General features: G+C 39.2%; 1 protein-coding gene across 2 annotated transcripts in view; it reads left to right on the top strand.

Annotated features, from left to right (window-relative positions):
- The window catches only part of caln1 (calneuron 1), a 55,044-nt gene that overhangs the window by 14,282 nt on the left and 18,374 nt on the right, over positions 1–22,388 (top strand). For both annotated transcript variants that reach the window (XM_005745021.2, XM_005745020.2), the window contains exons 3-4: positions 2,783–2,926; positions 10,317–10,429. In XM_005745021.2, coding sequence (XP_005745078.1) covers positions 2,783–2,926; positions 10,317–10,429 — 257 coding nt within the window. The remainder of the gene's footprint in view (positions 1–2,782; positions 2,927–10,316; positions 10,430–22,388) is intronic.

The raw sequence follows: 22,388 nt of genomic DNA, 5'->3' as shown, positions 1-22,388 counted from the left end.
CGCACATGTCCTGGGACACATTATTTCCAGAAAAGTGTCTCGTGTTCTTGCAAACGATGATGATGTTTTACGTGCTCAGGACCAGCTGGTTGGGGAAGCAGTAGCGTGCCATTTTGAAAAAGGTCAACAGGGACAAAATCCTCTTATTTATCTACAGTTGGCACTCTTCTTTGCTTAATGGCACAATTCATTATTTACACACCATTTATCCTTTATTATTCCCAATCATTTGCGAGAAGATAAAATGCTTTTAGTGTGTTGCTTTGCAAAGCAGTTAATTGCAACACAATGTCATTTATTTAAGACTTTTTTTTTCTTTCTCATTTGTCATTAAAATATTTGCTATCATCCAACCATTTTTTTGATTACTTTTATGCACTTGTGAGAATATTACAAAAACAAACATTAGCTACCATCAAATATACATTTTGTTTGCAGGGATTTGATTCTGAGTCTCGGATGTGATGTAAACTGATTGTGACTGTTTTTTGTTGTTGTTGTTGTTGTTGCTTCCATAGTGATTTGGTAAATGTCCTCTGCTTTTACATTTCCTGGGAAGGATTGGGTTAAACCATGGTAAATGGCCTGCATTTGTGTAGCGCTTTTCTAGTCCCTAAGGACCCCAAAGCACTTTACACAACCTGTCATCCACCCATTCACACACTGGTGATGGCAAGCTACATTGTAGCCACAGCCACCCTGGGGCGCACTGACAGAGGCGAGGCTGCTGGACACTGGCGCCACCGCGCCCTCTGACCACCACCAGTAGGCAACGGGTGAAGTGTCTTGCCCAAGGAGACAACGACTGAGACTGTCCAACCTGGGGCTCGAACTGGCAACCTTCCGATTACAAGGCGAACTGCCAACTCTTGAGCCACGATCGCCCCCATAAACCATCTACTGTGCTCTCCCGTCTCAAATTATTCAGTGCTCAACAGCGTGCTCATGCATGTCATGCAGTCATAGTGTTCTTCAGAGAAGTGACATTCCTCTTCTATTTAAAAAAAAAAAACACCAGACGCCTGTCCGTCTCTCTCCCTTTTCTTACCATGCATCCTCTCTTATCTGTAGCCACACTTATGAAATATGTATTTATTAAAGCACAGTGAAGCCTGCTGACTCCTTTTACTGATGGCTCGATCACACATCAAGCAGTTACTGAACCAGCTGTGTAAAAATAAGGCATTTTTGTCTCTGGTCTGAGAATTGGTGAGCTCAGCTTCAGTCGCTCACATGACTAAAGAAGTCATTTGGATGAGTGATGAAACGTTTCCCCTACTGAAAACGCAGATCCACTGATCCCTTGTCTTCACTACACTGTCTTCACTGCTTTACTACACATACATTCACACCTGTGGCTGTGGGAATAAACTTTTTTTTTCGTTCTGTGATGATGAATGGTCCATTAACAGTGCAAAATTTTAACATACCTTGTGAGTTTAAAAACACTGTGCAATGATAAACGGTGGCGACAAAAGTAGTCCTTCTCTGACTGTATGTTTGCAGTCTTATTCAACAGAAGGCAAACTACACTGTAAAATGATCATTTAGCTGAATCAACATTGCTTTCAATCGCAAAAGAAGCTGAACGTTACACACGAGCTTCACCAAATTGGTATTTTCAGTTTTATTATTCCCCTGTAGTTTATCTTCCCTGCTGTTACATGTATTCTCATAAGCACTGGTGACTCGAACAGCCAGAACATGCTAAACCACACTACAGCAAAAAACAAGGCTTCAGTGTTTATTAGGCAACAACAAAGAAGGATGTTTAGCAGGATGGGAAGATGAAAATGTGTTTTTCTCTTATCTGTTGAATAGCATAGGTAGGGGTGTTATTCTACACAGTAAATGGTTCTATCGACTGAAGGAAAAATCCAATATCCTAAAGGTCACAAATTTAACGCTTGTAAGGGACGAAAAGCAGTGAAGCAAGTCCCACTCTAACTACCTCTTTTAGCGTAGCTTTGGATGATTGAAGCAGACCTAATCTGCTCATTTTAGATTTTATGTTTTTATTCTTGGATTCGACATAATATACAGTTAAAAATAATAATAATTTGCCTCATAATCGGCCTCAGTGCAGTTCTTAAGTTCATTCATTGACTTAAATGAACAATTTGAATGCCTTTTCTCTCCCACTTTGAGCCAAGTTTCTCCTGATTGGCTGCCCCTCATAGACAGAAGGTTTAAATAGAAGGTGGATTCAGCTTTTCTGTTCACAGCCAGAACTACATGTCTGCGTTGACCCTATTAGGGATATTAGAGCATTCTGAAGTGTGAACCTTTGGCTCAAATTGATTTCTTTTTTATATACATTCCTCAAAAAGCAACAATCAAAGATAATATCATATACCAGCAGGTTACAGTGGAGAAGGTGAAATCATGAAAAGCTGAGGTGACAGTGGCTGTGACAGCAGGTGGAGAAAATGAATCAATGGTCTGAATTGATCTTGTTAACTTGAGGCAGTGGTGCGAGACCAATTGCATCACACAGCCCAAAGCTAGGTCAGACAGGAAGTAAGGGAGAGGGAAGAAGATAGAGGAAGGACTGTGGATGATGATGATGGTGATGATGAATGAGGTGAAAGTTTGACTTCATTGAATGTATTGTGAAATAAAAGTCTCAAGAAGCATATCATTGCCAAAGAAAGGAATCCCAGAAATGCGAAAGACCAAGAAAAATAACCACGCTGAATAAGTGTTTGATTCCCCAAACTGGGAGCAGGAGGGGTAAGCCGTATTTATAGATGCTGAGTCGATATCCTGTTTGTCTTGGCAGAGATCAGAGAGGCGTTTAAGGTGCTGGATCGTGATGGAAACGGGTTCATTTCCAAACAGGAGCTGGGCATGGCCATGCGGTCTCTGGGTTACATGCCCAGTGAGGTGGAGCTGGCCATTATCATGCAGAGACTAGACATGGATGGTGAGTCACATGTACACACACACACATGTAAAAATGCTCTGTGCAGTGCAGAATGGGATCTTCCCTCATGTGTTGCATAATAAAAATGTACACACCATCAGTTTTTATTGTCTTATCAACGGGTAACTTCACAAATATCTACGGTAAACTGCAATGTTTCTCTGTTCACTCTTTAGGCTTCAGATGCACTGATTACATCTCCCACCGTCTCATGCATAAAACATTTATTCATGCCTGCATGACTTTGTACTATTCTTGTTTTCAGCTACTTGCTTTATCCTCTTGACACATTGAATTATCAAAGTGAAATTGATGCCCAAGGAGAGCAAAGTAAATGAAGAAATTTGGAGATTAATCAAGAGTATGCATGCGTGAGATGGGCATAGTTTTTGTCGGTTAGGTGGGTTTTCACAATGGTTGCCCAGCAAGTACAGTTTGTATAATGTCATTGTAGTTCCTTCATAACTTGACAGTCTGGTGTGTGAAAATACATTTTTAAAAATGCATTATAACAACAACATGTATAAGATTCTTGCAACATAAAGAAATTAGCTGAGTTTTATTTCTGCAGCACTGTCCTCACCTGAGACATTTGAACTTTTTGTCCTCAGAGAGAACACTCTCAGCACCAAGAAAATACAAACTTAAGCTTTCTCTTCTTTTGCACAGAGCATTTCTGCCAATACGGTCGTCTGCGTTAACTGTGACTGACATTTAATAAAGGGTAGACTCTTAAAATTATATAAGACTGGGATAATGCAATATGCAAATGTCAGATTGCTGAAAAAATATTCACATTTTTCATGTTTCTATCAGAGGCTTTGATAAGTGCTTTTCAGTCTCAGAAAGAGTGGAATACTATAAATGTTCAAGGCTGAATATTAAAGTTTAAGAAGTTAGACTGCCTTTATGCTTCTGACTCATCCACCACAGAATCCCCGGAGACCCTAACTGCTGCTGTGCCTCAGGGCTGGATCTTGTTGCATCGTCTGCCGCAACCAGAAGTTGAGGTTACTTTTGTCACAGCAGCTTTTGTCACCAACGTCCAGAGCTGTTTGTTTATTTATTCCCTTTCTTGTCATTTATCTTAGTGTATTGAATCTGAGTTTGCTGTGGTTTCAAAAACCTCTTTTAATCAACTAGGTCAATTTGTTTGTATCGATAAATGTCTTTAGCAAAATACTGGGGATTTTCTTTATTTGGGCAGTATTGAATGCTGGAGCTGGCTGAATACAGAGTCAGGACAGTCTAATTTTGAAAATGAACATAGAATAAGGTAACTCGGATCAAAAAAGAGATGGCACTAATGCAGGAGGCCAGTAGGAGGTAGGTTGTGTTTCCAAATAGGCTTAAAACATGGAACTGTGGAGTACTGGGAGCTTAACTGGAAATGTTATGGGTATTGTCATCTGCCAACACACACATCAAATCCTGCATGAGCTAAATGACCTCAAAGAAACACACAGTGCACAAACAAATATAAGAAAAAAATTCAGCACATGTTGTTTGAAAGAAATGATTTTGCAATTCAGCAATTCTCTTCTCGTGTGTATGTCCAGCAATGTATTGATGAAGAGCGTCAAGGGGGCGCTGAATGAGGGAGAGTAAGGGTATTAGCAGATGAGTGGGAATGGATGATGGTGATTGTATCCTGGCCAGGTGGGCAGCTGTGAGGCTCTTTCACAGCCATTGATTCTTTGCCCAGCTGCCAACTCCAGCTGATCTCCAGAAGATACTGATCGGTTATGTGTTCTGCTTCTCTCTTCTGCTAAACCAATCCATGTGATAGTTGCTGAGCTCTGTTTGCCCTTCGTGCAGAGGTGTGACTCCTCTTCTTTGTTCCTAATCACAGCATTGCACCAGTCTTTGTTGTTCACTCAGATTACACTTGTTCTTTGTTGTACTGATAATGGTCATGTCTTCAATCTGTAAATTCTGAATACCAACATTTGCTTTTATTCCCTCCTGTCATTTGCCTGATTTGTTATCTTTACAGTGAGCAGGATTCTGCATATTTCTTTAATAATTCATTGTTCTGTTTCCAGCTGAAATGAAATGCTTGGTTGTGACATAACACAGGAAGAAACTGTTCAAAAGCAGGTGGCTTGGGCTATGACAGACACAGAAAGTGACTCAGTGACTTTGTGCATAATGTTCAGCTGTCAGAAACTGCGGATACATCAAAATGGGAGCTGAGATGCAACTGTGGTGTTTTAGGGAAGAGTGAATTACGCTGTACTGTGGTTTGTTTGTTTTTCTTTGAGGCTTTGTGCATGTTTGGTACAGCATCGAGGAATAATTTAAACAGTAGTAATTATCAAATTGGACAATCAACATGGCTTGTTGTCATTCAGTTTGCACACGAGTTTTTATCTGGTTTATCTTCTGTAATGGAAGTAAAAACTTTGGGTGCTACTAAAACAACTGAACTAATGAATGTGTTAATGCACGTTGTAGAAGTATTCATGCACACAGGCTTGGAATTACATAAACCGATACAACAATGTAGCAAGAAGCAAACTGAACACATTGTTTCCCAGAGGAGCTGCCTTCCTGACAGCACCACTGGGGAGAAACACCTTCTTAGAAGTGGAGGGAATAAAATGTGCAACACTGGGGTAAACTATTTAATGCTCGCTGTAGTAATATGCACATAAATCAGTGGATTTTGTGTGTATTGCTAAATCCTGAGATTGTTCATAGCTCCCCTTTCTCACACTGGAGATAATTTTTACTTTTTTTTTTTACTGTTTTCAATTTCTGCAGGTTCATGCTTTCTTTTGGTTTTCCGACATTAAAGCTCTATATTCTTTATAGTTTTCTTTAAGCGTGTTATTTTTGGCTTTTTCGTGTTTATGAGGTTTTTGTTGTCTGTACCTTTTTTAGTTCTTGTTGATACCTTTTGTGTTGCCATTGTGTTTCTTCAATTTTGTCTCCATTTTTGTCTTTTTGTGTCAAGTTAGTCTTGTTTTTCTGTTCTATTTGGTTGTTGTTGGGTTTTACTTCCTTTATCTTGTTTTCTATATTCGTTTTAGCTCTCCTCCCACCTTTTACCTTTCCCCTTGTTATCTGACATATGCACACAAATCAGGCATAACACTGTGACCACCTCCCTAATATTGTGCTGGTCACACTACACTAGACTCCTAAAGATGTGTTGTGTATCTGGCACCAAGATGCTGGCAATAGATCCTTTGAGTCCTGTAAGTTATGCGGCGGGGCTTGATCAAACTTGTTTGTCCAGTACATCCCACCGATGCATGATTGGATTGAGCCTGGGAAACTTTTGAGGCCAAGTCAACACCTGAAACTCACTTTTGTGCTCCTCAAACCATTTCTGAAGCACTTTTCCTTTGTGGCAGGGCACATCATCCTGCTGAAAGAGGCCATAGCCTTTAGGGCAGGGGTGGACAATTCCAGGCCTCGAGGGCCGGCATCCTGCAGGTTTTAGATCTCACCCTGGCTCAACACACCTGAATCAAATGATTAGTTCATTACCAGGCCTCTGGAGAACTGCAAGACATGTTGAGGAGGTAATTTAGCCATTTGAATCAGCTGTGTTGGATCAAGGACACATCTAAAACCTGCAGGACACTGGCCCTTGAGGCCTGGAGTTGCCCACCCCAACTTTAGGGAATACCGTTCCCATGAAAGGATGTACATCGCCTGCAACAATGATTAAGTAGGTGGTAGGTGTCAAAGTAACATTCATATTCAACATAAATGGCAGAAGCCAAAGTTTCCCAGCAGAACATTCCCCAAAGCAGCACACTGCCTCGGTTGGCTTGCCTTCCTCTTATAGTGCATTTTAGTAGCAGGTATTCCCCAGGTAAGTACCCGACCAGCCACATGATGTGAAAGAAAACACGATTCTTCGGACAAGGCAATCTTTTCCATTGCTCCATGGTCCAGTTCTGATCCTCACATGCCCATTGTTGGTGCTTTTGGCAGCTGACAGGGGTCAGCCTGCCTTCAGCTATGCAGTCTCATCCAAACTGTAATACATTGTGTATTCTGACACCTTCCTATCAGAACCAGCATTGACTTTTTCAACAATCTGAACAACGGTAACTCGTCCGTTAGATCGGACCACACAGGCCAGCCTTTGCTCCCCACATGCATCAGAGAGCCTTGGTTGCCCATGACCCTGTCTCTGGTTCCCCACTGTTCCTTCATTGGGCCACTTTTGATATATGCTGACCACTGCAAACTGGGAACACTCCACAAAAACTGCAGTTTTGGAGATGCTCTGATCCATTTGTCTAACATTCACAATTTGGCCTGTGTTTAGACTCACTCAGATTGCTTGCCTTTTTTCCCCCCCTGCTTCTAAGACATGAACTCTGAGGGCAAAACATTCACATGCTTCCTAATATAACCCACCTGTTAACAAGAGCCATGATAAAGAGACATATTTTGTTATTGTTTTAGTGGTCACAATGTTATGCCTGATCTGTGTATATATTATCTCCTATTGTCCTTTGTCATGTCATCCCTCTTTGCGGTTTGTTTCCTTGCCCTGTGTGTTGTGATTTTTGTACATTTTGGATTCCCTGCTCTGTGAATTGGATTACCTGTGAGTGATCAGCATTAAAGGTGGATTTTGAGTTTATTTTCTGTCTGCCAAGTTCTGCATTTGGGTCCACGATCTGCCTTCCATGCAGCAAATCCTTAAGAGTCACTTTAACTCACTTTTTAGTTGATGGGTTTCTGAGGAGCTGTCAAAAGAGAGCGGAAAGTTTTAAAAATGTTACATTTTTGGCATGACTGACAAATTGAGCAAACACAGAGAGGCAAAGATTTCAGTGACAAATTAATTTAAACCACATTTCTCAAAGATATCAGTCAAAAAAGAAAAGTTACCACCTATGTTCAGTAGTTTAGGCGTACTAGTTGAAAGTAGTAGGGGGAGGATTTTGGATTATTCCATAAGGTTTAATGTTTGTAGGTGTTATGGTTTGTGTGTTTAATAGTGTCTGTCCTACTTGGACCTCAAATAAAATTGACACAATCGTACGGGCATCTCAGGGCATCTCACATGGCCCCAAATGCCTTCAACAGCTAATTAACAGCTGACACAACCATTTAATGCAAGTTATTCCCCAGCTTACATTCTCCTTTTTCCTTTTTTATCACATTCTTTTACTATTTACAGCATTAAAAAGAAAATAACCTTCTAAAAAAAGAAAATAAAGGAAAACTTTTCTTTTAATTCTTTAAGCCCATCAGTTCGTTCCAGTAAATGCATACTGTCACTCCTGGGAAAGCAGGTGGCTGAGTGGAGTGCTATTTTAGTCATTACTTCAGAGCTACTTTAGAATTATTCATTCTGAAGCGGTTTCCTTCATGCCCCCGCTTTGTGAGGAGCTTCTTCATATTCCCTAGAGCAGAAAATATCCTAGGATTGCTGCAAACAGGTATTTAACTCACTGATCATTCGTTCATTCATTTATTTTTTTCTTGATTTCCACTCTGGACCTCCAGGGGGGCTGCAGCCTCTGCAGTGCAGAGTGCACCTTGTGTGGGAGGTGCATGTTACAATATGGCATATGGAGTATTATGATTCATCTTTGGTATTGGTGGTGGTGTCTTTTTTCCTGAGATGCTTTAGTCTTACCTAGTATAAAAACAATAGTGGCACTTTAAACAACTTCCCATAACATGTGTGTATACTAGTCTGTACCCAGTCCACCTTCACCTCTACTGTCATCCATCCATCTTCCAAGCTTGACATCCTCGAATCCTGATGTTGCTTCATCTGGCCTGTAGCCCTGCATTTGCCCTGCTGAATATGTATGGGCAGAAGTCAATGACATGTTACTGTGCCAAGCATCCTCCAGAGTGGGTGTCGCTATTGAAGGGAGTGGTAGGGGCAGATAGAGGTGTCCTGCATCAGTAACTTTCCACTGACAAGGCCCGATACTCATCTGCACATAAAGCAGGAGCAGGTGGGAAGAAGAGAGAAGAGCAATTAGTTTACAACAGTGACAGAGAAACACAGGACACAAAAAAGAAAAGAAAGACAAACTAGGTTTTGAAAGACCAAAGATGACAAAGAATTCAACGTGTTTTGTTGTTCAAAATCAACTTTCTCTTTATTTAGGTTTTATGTCATGCCTTTGTTCAATAGGACTGAATTCAGAGTGTGTCTGTGAGCAAATTTATTTGAAATCCGGAGACTGCAATTCTCTATGGGCTTTGGTGATTTTGTTTCCAACTCATCTCATTTTTCACAATTCCCATAACCTATAATGTGCAGCAACTATTGTCAGTGTAGGTTTGGGTCATTTAAACACTGAAACTATGAAACCGGGCAAACGCTACAGAGGGAAGATAATGAAACCCTGCTGGGGGTTTCATTATATAAGACAAAAAAGGCTATACATTTAAGGGCATTCAGCTGGATCAATATAAAACTCTGATCTGTTTGTTTGAATTGTTCCCGTCTTCAAAGTTTTGATGCTTTGTTCTGGCAGTAGCTGTAACAACTATCAGCAGGCATCTGAGATCAGTGCTGCTGGAATTGATGTTCACTGCAGGACTCCATGTTTTGAGTGATGAAGTAGCTGCAAACTTTGATCTGCTCCACAGTCTGCATTATAGATCTAGTCAGAACTCAGTTTTTTTTTTTAATGTCTCATCTCAATAGTAAATGTCATATTGAACTGTGTTATTTGAAGCATGCTGGCTCAAATAATATAGGGCGAAGACAGCGCAGCATCCAGAATTCTCTTTATGGTGGAACAACACTTTCTCCCACACATTGCAGAAACCTTTTGAATCCCCAGAGGCCTCAAGACTGTCTGTACATTCACTTTTTTTCCCCAAGAGGCCAGTCAAACTGGCCACATTCTTAATAATGTATAAATTAACTTTGTATTTAAACTGTAAAAACTTCCCCCTCCACATGCTTTTTAATGAAAAGGAAGTTGCTGCATAGATCAAAATTTATTTTTTCTACCAGGCTGTAAATATGTAAATATGTAAAAATTATGTATGTTTCTGTTCTGTGTCTTGTGTACTGTTAGTTTGTATATGTGTCTTCTTGCTGCTGTTACACCCAAATTTCCCCTTTTGGGACAATTAAAGGATTATTCTATTCTATTCTATTCTATTCTATTCTATTCTATTCTATTCTACTATATCTGCCACAAGTGGCCATTAGAGGAACTGCACTTGATTTTTCAGCTCCACAGGTTCCTGCTTACTAATAACTGCTTTCCTTTGTGCATCTGCAGCTCACAGAAGAAAAATAAATCACATTATAGGATAGAAAACAACTAACGATGATGGATTTTATTATTGGGAAAATTTTTAGATGTTTGTTAGATGACAAATGCCATGAGTGCTTCGTCATTGATCAACAATCTGTCCTCTCTTTCACCATCAGGGGACGGGCAGGTTGATTTTGAGGAGTTCATGACGATTCTTGGTCCCAAGCTCCTCTCATCTGAAACAAGAGAAGGCTTTCTGGGCAGCACAATCGATACCATCTTCTGGCAGGTAAATCTTGATTCTCTTTTACTTTTATTCTCTGTCACACATCTGTTTTGTTACCACTTCTGAGTCATGAAATGAACTGGATGTGATGATGAGACAGATGCTATGTGTCTGAGCTGAAATATAAATGCAGCATCATTCTTCTACATCTTTGTTTTAACTGAAAACCAAGGAGCAGGATTTTTAAATCTCTTTACAAAAAAAAGCTGCATGTTGGTCCAGGAATGCTGTCCTCAGTCTACTGTTCTCAGCCTCCTGTTATGTTGTGGGTCAGATTGACCCAGAACAGAAGAGATGTCACATGTCATCTGCATCACTAAAGGAAATGAAAAAAATCTAAATTATACAAGAAAATTGTAAAATAATCAATGCCAGGGTGTCTGACACTTTTGGATGAGTAAACATGCACTGGGTCAAGTTGACCCAGGAACATAATTGGTGTTCCTGGAAACCAACATAACAGGAGGGTTAAAAAGTGTGGTCGAGTTTGTCTGGTTTCCTCTAGATCTCTCACATTACATTACATGATTGGTCACTGCATCATTACGGTGCAAATGATGACCAACTGAAAAGGTACATTTTAATTTTAGTATTAAAGAATTAAAAAATAACAAAACACCAATGCCAAATTAACCTAATTACACTAATTAACTGTACTATGAAAGCAAAATAGAGCTCATATATATTCTACATCTTTAATGAAGCTGTGCAGAGTTTTAATTAGTTTTGCTCTTACGCAATCAACTCTGTGAATATATTTTAGATTTTATGTTCCCGAAAAATAATATTTGTGTTAAAGTGACGACATCCTGGAGCAGCTAAAGTGTGACGTGTCTTCTGTGCACTAATGGATTCTGCAGTGAAATACAGTCTTCTGAATTTAACTCCATTTCCAGATTTTTTCAATCCTTTTTTGAAGGGCAGCGCAAATATATATATATATTATATATACTGATCTCCGTTGAGTTGTACTGTGACCGACTCACAGCAGAAAGGGGTTTCAGAATCTGAGAACAGTAGTAAAAAATGTCTGAGTAAAATAGTTTTGCTTTGAGTGAGCTTGAGTGTTTAACACACACAGACACACAATAGAATGGAGGACAGAGCCTGAATGGGCATGTAGACAAATCTGGTATGTGTGAGAGAAAGAGCAGAGCATTTGGCACTGATAGTAACACTTGGCAAGCCTGCCCCCCTGATGTAATCATCAGCTTGACCCAGGCTTTTTCTCAGGGGAATGAGCTTGTGGTTTACACCGTGAGGACACAAGTCTTTAGAGGTATGAGTGCAGGACGGCAAATGTACTGCCAGCCACATTTGGCCGATGCAGTGACCTTGGCTTGTAAAGAAGAGCGGTTGGCTTGAAACAGTTTGTTTCATTTTTTTAAATTTTTTTCAACCCCTCAAGTAAAACTGGTTGTGGTTTACGGTTTGTTACTCCTGCACTAATAAATCCACATTTCAAGTCAAGACGAATGCCCAGACGTAGAAATCAAACACCTCATCAAATGTGTGGAGCACATTCAGAGGGAAAATGCACTGCAGACCATCTTTTATCATAATTATTTCTTCACTCACCTCACAGATGATTACTTGCTTGAGACATTACAATTTTGTGCCTAGTTTATTTTATTGTTAATAGTGTATAACTGAGCCTTATTCAAAGAATTTGCTTCAGTGTTCCTCTTTGAATACATAAGTGTTTTTTTCCTAATTATTAGAATATTGGAGTAGATGTTGAATTTTTACCTTGCATCCTAGTACCAGGGTGTTAAAAGTGATTTTTATGAAATATCTCAATAAATGTTGCATCCACTCTGCAGACAGTAACATGCAGTGTTTTGTGTTTGGTGGGACAATTGAAAAATGAAAATGATCTTAGCAATGCAAGTATGCATGGAGAAAAATAACACTATCGGCTCAAAAGCCTTCCCATCAGTTCAGCAGACGCTGAATAAACCATCAGCTGAGACAACTCATGCTGCTGGCTCATTATGTCCCACTCATTAAGATTCAGAATCAGCACTTCAAATCAACAGCTCTTACATGCTTAGAAAAATGCAATTCCTTTGTGGTCGTAAACAACAGGATAAAAAATTTTTTCCCTTTCTTTTAAAAAAAAGAGAGAGAGAGAGAGACAGGGAGACAGTAGAAATGTTTTTTTCCTTCTTGCTGACAATGATGCTTAATGCATTATAGTTTTACTCGCTGAAGATGCACAATTCATTGCCATTAACAGGAAAGAAACATAATGACTATGTGAAATGTGAAAGATGTGGTAGAGATGAACCAAGAGCACATTATGAGTGTTTGTTGGTTTTTACTGCAGTAAAAGTAGGCTGTTGAAGAAAATAACATCTGTTGTTTCAGCCCAACCATATTTCAATAGAAGTTGTTGGAGACAAAACAAATGCTAAGGAGAGTTGGTGTCAGATATAAACTGTAATCTTTAGTTCCAAATTAATGCTAGCTGTGATTTGCATCGAGCGCAATGTGCAAATTGTCAGAGAATGCAAAGTTTTTAGCCATAATAAGCTTTTTAGTCGAATTCCATCCATTTTTTTTACCTAACTAGAATTGCAAGATGTTGGAGTCAGTCCTAGCTGGGCGACGAGCAGGGTACAGCCTGAACATGTGTAATACAAAGACGCTGACAGCTGTTCACACCAACAGCTAATTTAGAATCAACCTAATATGTTTTCAGACACGTGAGAACATGCAAACTCTACACAGCGGACCAAGAGGTACAAACCCATGGTATAAAATGGCATTGCTAACCATTTCATTATGGTGCCAAGGTAAAGACCTTAAAATATTATGCAGCACAACCCAGACATTCCTTTTGAAGAAGCACTTGACAACAGAGCCAAAAAAAAAATGTTTTAGAGAGACGTAAACTCTGGCAGAACCAGACTGAGGGAAGATGGTTAAGCTCTACAAAAACTAGAATGATAGGGAAGTCAAGAGAGGAGAGCAAAGACTAAAAAAAGAAGTAATAATAAAACAAATAAATGATATAGTAAGTCAGTCAGCTAATATGTAATTTTTATTTTCCCCATAATGGTAACTTAGAGAAACTGGCACAAGTATAGTTCAGGAAACAACAAAGTAAATATAATACTCCACTACATTAGGAAACGGTATACTGTATGTGCAAAGTTGGGCTTCAATAATGACATTCATAATTCTCATCATGACGTAAAACATTTTAAATTTTCAGTAGCTTTTAAAACCGTTGAATATATAACAGTTAAGAATAATTTCAATGATATAGACTCACAGCTGCAGATTTGTCAGTTTTATATCCATGAGGCGGATTCCCCAAAGCTCTGTTGAATGGAGATCTGTAGTGGTCATCTAAGTACATGGAGCTCATGCAGAAGAAACCAGTAGGAGGTGATTCGAGCTTTGTGACATGGTCCGCTAGTTTGCTAGAAGCAGTGATCAGATTGGTACACTGTGGTCACAAAGGGATAGTTAGGTTTCACCATTTAAACGATGCTTACATGGTACCAAGGGGCCTAAAGTGCCAAGAAAATACCCCCCACACCAGTAGACCATCAACAGGATGAACCGCTAATAATAGACAGGATGGAGCCATGCATTCATGTTGCTCATACTCAATTCTGAGGCTATCCTCTTAATGTTGCAGAATAGCTCGAGACCCATCAGACCAGAGACCGTTTAAGCCCATCTGCTTGAGGGTTCAACATGTTGTGTGTTTAGAGACTTACCGTGGTTGTAATAAATGGTTATTTAAGTTGCTGTTGCCTTCCTATCATCTCAAAGCATTTTCACCCAGAGAACTGCCACTGTCTGGATAATTCCTTTACCTCATTCACTATAAACTCTGCACATGGTTGTGCAGGAAAATGCCAACAGATCAGGAGCTTCTGAAATAATCAGGCCAGCCTGTCTGTCAACAACAAGGATGTTATGCTTACCTTTCTTACCATTCTGATGTTCCGTTTTACATACTTGCACTGACCATGTCTACATGCCTAAATGAACTGAGTTGCTATCCTGTGATTGGCTCCTTAGACATTTCCAGAGAGTTAAGAGCCGTTGAAGAGAGGTACATAACAAAGGGGCTGGTGAGTGTAAGTTCAGGTATAACAGTGATGTCTGCAACTGAATAGAAATCTTTAAAATCTTTAGAATATAGTATGTAGTCCCATGGACTGGATCTGAGGAGTCAAGAAATTTGTTCTGCCTTTACAACCAAATAAAGCAGTCTCTGGCTGTATAGTATATGCTTACTATATGTTTCCCAGAACCTTTCCCAGACATGCTTTATATAACTTTTTATAATTATGCTTATAATTATTAGAATTAACATCCTTCAAATCTTGAACTTTACATTGATTTGGCACATCTTAATAATTTGCTTTGATGGAAGCAATATATTCAATAATCATGACAAGGAAACAACGTGCACAATACTGATAATATTTTCGCTGTAGGCATTTTGTGCAACACTTAAAAAAATTCAGTTTTCAAAGCATTTTACGGAGTACACTTTCCTTCTTTGCCAGCATTTGTTTTCTGTGCTCGTCCATCAGAGCAGAGCGGGATTCGTTCAGCAGGAGTGTGACACAAGCACACCCTGCACTCAAATGAACCTTATATTTAGTTGTGGTTCAGTCCTTTTGAACCCTGAGAGTAGCTCTGTTCTTGACTTGGAAGAGAGATTTTTTCATTCCAGCGATATCAAGCAAAGTGTCACATCCTCACCAGCTGGGGTGATGGGATAATGATTCACTCGCTGTCACACACTCACTTTCCTACTCACCCGTATCTGCTCCTGAACAGTTTGTTAATGTATCTAATTATCCCATTGGATAATTATGAGCTTGTATTTTAACAACTGCAAACATTAAAGTTGTTTTTTTAAGTCAGCAGCAGCAGCAGCCTGATTAACAAGACAAACGAATAGTAAACAAAACAATGAACATTCGAAAAATCGTTTTTCAATGCCTGCTTGATTGAGATCAACATTATTTTAAATTTTCATTTTTCATGTGCAAGCACTTAATTCCTTCAACTGAAAATTACTGAAGATGTATGGAATACTTGTTATATAAGATCAAAGCTCCTCTGCACTTTAATTGCAGGTCAGTGTACCTTGCATTGTGCTAATTAATCCCTGAGTAGGATGGTGACTCATCAGTGAGAATAGTAGAAATGGAGATCATATAAGTTGTGAAGACAATGAGTCAGAGGTCAGATCTGGTCAAACGCAGTGTGTTTCCTCTTTGTGCGCTTGAGATTTATCAGTTTTTAATTAGTGAATTTCAAGGTAATAGTGTGTACCTTTTCAAGGATCATAAAGGTACAATAAAACTTACTTATTTGCACCATTTCTCAATATTAACTATACCCATATGTTTTGAAATTTATATTCTGTTAAACAAAAATAAAAAAAATAATTTAATAAATTTCATTCAATAGACCATAGATTCTCTATCAGTCTTGTATGTCAGTGGCACGGAGTTACACTCTTTCCTAACAGCAAGAAGGTCTTTTTACTTTTGGGGTTTTCTTCAGGTGTTCTGGTTTCCTTTCAATTCAGTTCATAATTGTAACTTGGTGTACATGTTGATATGAATTGGATAAAGCTTTAGAGCAAGAGATTTTGGAACATGTACAAAATACATGAATTGGTGTTTTTGTGTGCATTTTATTTAAAGGTACTGTTGCATTAGCGTAGAAAATTGTAAAGTTTGGTTTCTGTAAGTTGCAAACCACAAGGGTAAAAAAAAGCAGACCTGTGAAGGGTTCATCAGTTGGCCTCTAGAGCATACGCCCAAATGGCGAGTAAAGCGTTATTTTCTTAGCCCATGTGCAACAAAATAACACCCTGCACTGGTACTAAATCCAAGGAAGCTTATGATAATGTTTGCAGTTTTTCAAGCCATGTAAGCAGTTCTTGTTCGGGAAAACTTGGCAGACATTTTCATGGTCCCAGACCTGACAGCATTAAAAATAAAAAAATAAATAACAGTTTAGTTTGTCTAACGCTTTGGTACTGCTGAATAAGCTGTTTGTGAACAGCAGCAACAAACATTATATTCAGGTTCCAACATTTTACACTTGGTCAACAATCACACCAACCATAATAGACAGTCCTGTGTGTGTGTGTGCGTGCGTGTGCGTGTGCGCGCGTGTGTGTGTGTGTGTGTGTGTGTGTGTGTGTGTGAACAGCTTTGAGGAACAAAAACTGGCATTCCACTGTACTTGTGGGGACCAACTATCACTTGTGGGGACAAAGTTGTTTTAGTTTTCCTCATTTTTGCACATTTTTCGCACATAAAGTTAAATAAACTGAACATGAGGAAGATGATCAGGGATTTTAAGTTGTTTTTTCTTCACTGTGACACTCTAGAATGTATTTTTACATTTTTACAAAAATCAAAGGACCACTGTCAAAAAATAAAAACTATACCAATAGCCTTTCTCAGAAGTAAAACTGGCAGCCAGGAGAAATGAGTGACCAGGTTTCCTGTACCTCTTTGACAGGACACCAGGGGTTTTCTTATTTTAGAGCTATTTACCCTATAATTACCCCATGTGCCGCACACCCACTTTAAATAAGAAAAAAAAAATACACCAACAAAGTTTGGCTGTTATTGTTTAGCTTTCTGGCATGTAATTTGTTTCTTTCTTTCATTTATGATGATTTCTTTATTTTTTCTTAAAGGTAATAAGATAATGTTTTTTTCCTTATCATGTTGATTTATTATGGGCTGTTTCCTTTAAGCTTAGAGACAAAGTCATTTAGTCCAGTCAAGAAACCGAAGTAGCTCCAGTGTTGTTCTTGTTATTTGGTTGATGCTAACTGACCGTGTGTTAAAGTCATATTTGTATACAATGTAACTCCACAGAACCGACTTGTAGTGCCTAATGTGAATACAAGTGTTAATGTAATCAGTGTTATTTCAATAGAATAGATCTTTATAAGTTTTATTTGTCGATCTTTTTCTACTTTTAAAGACAAAGAGACAATACACATAAAAACTAGTTTTATGTGGTAATGCTAAATATAGCAGACCCTGATTTGGGTCTTTTTTTGTTTATTTTAAACCAATATGTGTCAGAGTGCCTCTGGGTGCTTTAACCCTGTGATAAAATATTACATCCCGCAAAAATGTCAGCTAATCTTCCCTGAAAGTTATTTTTGATGGAGAGACTTTAGTGTTGGTTTCTCTGAGGTGTAGCATGGTTTGCAGAGCAAATGTCAGGAGGAAGCCGTGTACAGCAGAGAGGTGTGAGGAGCAGTCAGTCTAACGAACAGGTATTCACCTCCAGGTCATGAGGACTCCTCAAATGAACTGAAGCGTGAGAGGACTTTGCTTTTTTTTTTTAGGCTGCATGTTGATCAGAAAACAAACCGCAGCCTGGACTGTAAAGTGTTGTTTACATGTTAGAACTGTTGGGCAAAAAATTTGTACCTGGTGATTTTTTAGACCTTAACTAAAAATTAGTTTTAAACTACCACAAGTTAACAACTGTAAGTTGCTATGCACTGCTGTTCCTTCTTTCTAGATATGAGTGAGTTTGAAAGAGCAGTTAAAAGGATGCTGGGTTCTGAAACATAATCTGTTTCTCAATAGTGCAAAAGCTGTTCCTCTTTCTCAGCAATATATGCCTCTGGCATTTTGTTACACGTGACCAAATAATCGTTTATTATTAAAATGCAAAATGTTACAGTTGGCACGTTCCATAACACATTATCAGAAGTGCTTTTTAATGCAAGTCTACCAGTCATGTTAAAGTCATGGTGAAGAATCCAACTCCGGACATTTAGACATGTGGCCTGTCTGGCTTGTAAATGGAGATTTTTGCCTTAAATCAGATCCATTAATCATCTTTTTTTTTCTCCCCTTGGCGCCAGGGCACAATCTTGGATTTATAATGACTTTAGAAAATCATCTGTGATGAATAATATGCATGTCACAATGATTTTTCTTGAGACATTTTAGATTAGGTTAATATTTGTGTTGGCCCCTGCAGAGTTACCCTGGAAGTGAAAGTCTGCCATGAGCGCTGTAATTGTTTCTGTGCTATGGTTGTCTCTGTGGTGTATGTAAAGATCATATGCAATATCATATAATAGGCTTATTCCAAATGGGATGTCCAGGTCAATTTCATTTATCAGTTGGAATGGTCAAATTCTTATTACAAACTTTTATTGCATCGAATACAGTGGCTTGCACTTTTCAGTTATTTATTTGTGAAAAATGTTTGGAATCATGTATGATTTTCGTTCCACTTCTCTCGTGTGCACCACTTTGTGTTGGTCTTTCACTTGGAATTCCAATAAAATTGATTCATGTTTGTGGCTGTAATGTGACAAAATGTGGAAAAGTTCAAGGGGGCCGAATACTTTTGCAAGTCACTGTATTCCTATCATATATTAAAAATATATTTTTAACAGCATTAGTGGTTTTATGTTTTTTATTCAGTTCCCCTTTGTTTTGTTTTTCCATCTAGCTTTTGCAATAAAAGAAAATGGTTGCAGTTTTCAGCAAAGTGGCATCATAATTTAATCAAAATCTTGTTTTTGAGACTGGCTAAATCTGCTGGTGCTCTAATCTGCCTGCTTTACTTTCTGATAATGCTCTGCATCTGCTAAATGGGTCCGTTATGGGCCAATGGGCTTGTTGAATGTTTCAACAAGCCCATTTGCTGCTGATTAGTTAGTAAAAATAATATCCAAAAACATCCGAGCCTTTGAAAGATTTCTGCAGGTACCCACCAAAAGGGAATGGTTTGTAGGAATGTTTTTGAGGCTTTTCTCCTGCCTCAGATTGTTGTGTAAGTGTTCTGTCAGATAGTGCTAACAACACAACAACCACTCACAGCAAAGCATCTGTCCACATGACATTTCTTTTCTGTTATTTATCTGGTCATACACTGCTTACACATGTCTGTGGTTTTGTTGTTGAAGTTGAATGTTTAACATAAACCTCTGCTGTACTTGACTTTAGCTTGACTTCCTGTGCCCATGCAGGTAGAGCCTTCAATAATATCCATGCCTTAGTAATACAGCAGGCTTGAACTGATTCAGGATCAGCGTTTGAATTTGCCAAATAGATACATTTGATAAATGTCCTCAATCATTTTCTTTTTTCTTTCTCATTCATTGCAATGATTGGTTATAATTCCAAGTTTCTCAGATTGCCTTGCTAAATTACTGAAATTTAAATAAGATGTCTGCTGATGAAGAACTGCTGACTGTCAGATGTCCTGCTCCAGGCAGGTAGTATGAGAAGAGCCAGCACTTCTCTAACAAGCAGCTGCTGGGTGCTTGATAGATTCAAGGCCAACGTGCAGGATGTAAACAAACTCTAAGGGCGTTCACTTACCGGCTGGGAAGGCTGAGACGAGCGAAAAATCACTTTCCCTCGCCAGGCATGGCCTTGAATGGCAATGAAGGTGGCACAGAGACACAGCGTTACAGACAGCTAATCAACACCCACATGTGTGCACACGCATGCACATGTTCTCCATTTTGTTCCATATGCCTAATCATCCTCCTTCCAGCAGTCTGATCTACTCTAATGTGATCCTCCTCACATTGAAGCACAGAGGTTGGGGGGTGAATTATAGAGGATTATCAAAGTGAAAATGACTCAATTTGTCTCTGTCGCACCATGTCTTAAAGTGCTATCATGCATCAAGAAGGGCATTACTTTTGATCCCTGGCCAGAATCTTTTCCTTGAGGCCGTCAGTGCCTTTGCGAGACAGAAATGTATTTTCACGATGACCTCCACCTGAGTTTTCAATGCTGACTTTGAATGAGAGGAAGCAGTAATCTCTTCATGCTTAAAAAAGAAGCCAGTGTTGTAGTACCAAAAACTGTAGTTCTTCAAGTCAAACCCTTCAGTGTTACCAAGAACAACTTCAGCCAGAAAAAATGGCATCTTTAGAGCCTAAATGGTTTTATCTCCATGTGAAATTTCCCTCTTTGTGACCATTTTTATTCTTTTGAGCCTTAAAGCTTTGGGCGTGGTCATTGTGATTGACAGGTACGCCATTACAGGTTGCTGTAGCCAATCACTGTGGCTCCACTTCCTGAATAATAATAGTAAAATAATAATAATAACTTCATTCAAATAGTCAAAGGAGCTTGCAAAGAAAAGCGTCTGGACTTCTTTAAGTTACTTGAAGACGTTTCACCTCTAATCCGAGAAGCTTCTTCAGTTCTAAGGTCAAATGGTGGAGAGTCCCAGATATAAACCTAGTGGGAGTTTCCCCCCACAGAGGGACAAAAGGACCCCCTGATGATCCTCTAATCGCCTGAGCCAAGGTGTGAAACTGGGTGTGGGTCCCAATCAGCCAGAGTTTCGGGTGAGCTCATTGTGAAACCTGGCCCCACCTTATCATGCGATTTCCTGAGGTCAGATGGCCCAGGATGTGAGTGGGCGTTAGGCGTCTGGGGAGGGATCTCAAAACTGGATTATAGATGGCAGAGAGTTGGTGTCGTAAACCACCGCCTCTGTTCAAACATGGTCGCTCACAGTGGACATAGATGGCTTCTTCCATAGAATTAGTGCTTCACAGTTTGAATAATTCAATTTCAATTCAATTCAATTTAATTTAAACAGTGCCAAATCACAACAACAGTCGCCTCAAGGTGCTTTATATTGTAAGGTAGACCATACAATAATAGATACAGAGAAAACCCAACAATCACATGAGCCTCTATGAGCAAGCACTTTGGCAACAGTGGGGAAGAAAAACGCCCTTTTAACAGGAAGAAACCTCCAGCAGAACCAGGCTCAGTGAGGGGCGGGGCCATCTGCCACAACTGGTTGGGGAGAGAGACAGAAGATGGGAGAAAAGACACGCTGTGGAAGCGAGCCAGAGATTAATAACAGGTATAAAAGTATACAAGTAATAAAAGTTACACATTAAAGATAAGTGTATGCAACAAACATATACACACACATAATCAACCACATGGCCTCACATTCATTCCAAAATACACATACACACAACTGAACTGAACCTTTCAACTGTCTTTGGGCTGTCGGTGCCTTTTAGAGTGTTTTTTAATTACCTGATAATTTGTTGACTTCTTTTTTGGGCTGTAAGCTACACATCAGTGTTCCAATTTTGGTTTGTGTTATTTTAGTCTGCTACTTGGCACTTATTAGCAGGTATTAGTGTCTGTGTGATCCAGTTATACGGTCTTTGGATGCCGCTTATTAACCAAGTGTTAATAAGTTAGCACTCCATCTTCATTTCTAAAATTGTCACATCCGTCTCCTAAGGACAACAGAATGCATCATGTCAGAGGGGCTGCTTCCATCTGTAGTTGGCACATTGGTTTTATTGTTTGTTGGCTGTTTTCATTTTTCTTTTTACGTAATCTTTGGGAACGCTGACACTTTTCTCGAGACACCTCACCTCATGTTGCTATTGATTATAAAGTGGCAGGTTGCAGTAGGAGGATTATGACTTTATTTATTGGTTAACAGAAATATATAACATAGAATACGCTGTATCAGTACGACCATTAATAGTAGTAAAACTTTAAAGCCTTAAACTTACTGTATCTACATCCATGCTGTTCGTGATGAACACTATATTGCTACTGTACTGTTGAGTCAGGCTGATAACTTTTCTTCTCTTAGCTCTGAAACAAAAAAGCTGCTGTTTGAAGTTTTGCTGCTCGTGGAAAAGCAGCAGCAAGCACCCTCAGGCCTCCTGCTTCAACTCTTAATTTGATTCCTGCCTCTGCCTGCTCCCTTCATCATTTGGAGCCTCGTGGTTTTTTTTTTTTTGTGTACACTATGACATTTTTGTTCCTTTTCCTTCATCCTAACTCACGCTCCTTATGTTCCATGTAGCTTTAATTGCATGTGAGTCAGCTTGGCTCCTTCAGTGATTCACTTCATTACAGCTCCTTCTCATCCACGATGCAGCTCTGAGAAGTGTCAGCACCACATCACT

The sequence above is a fragment of the Pundamilia nyererei genome, unplaced genomic scaffold (genome assembly GCF_000239375.1).
Source record: "Pundamilia nyererei isolate P.nyererei 1_Seehausen unplaced genomic scaffold, PunNye1.0 scaffold00152, whole genome shotgun sequence".
Classification (NCBI taxonomy): Eukaryota; Metazoa; Chordata; class Actinopteri; order Cichliformes; family Cichlidae; genus Pundamilia; species Pundamilia nyererei.
The sequence above is the reverse complement of the archived record's forward strand: the minus strand, read 5'-3'. Positions and strand labels throughout refer to the sequence as shown.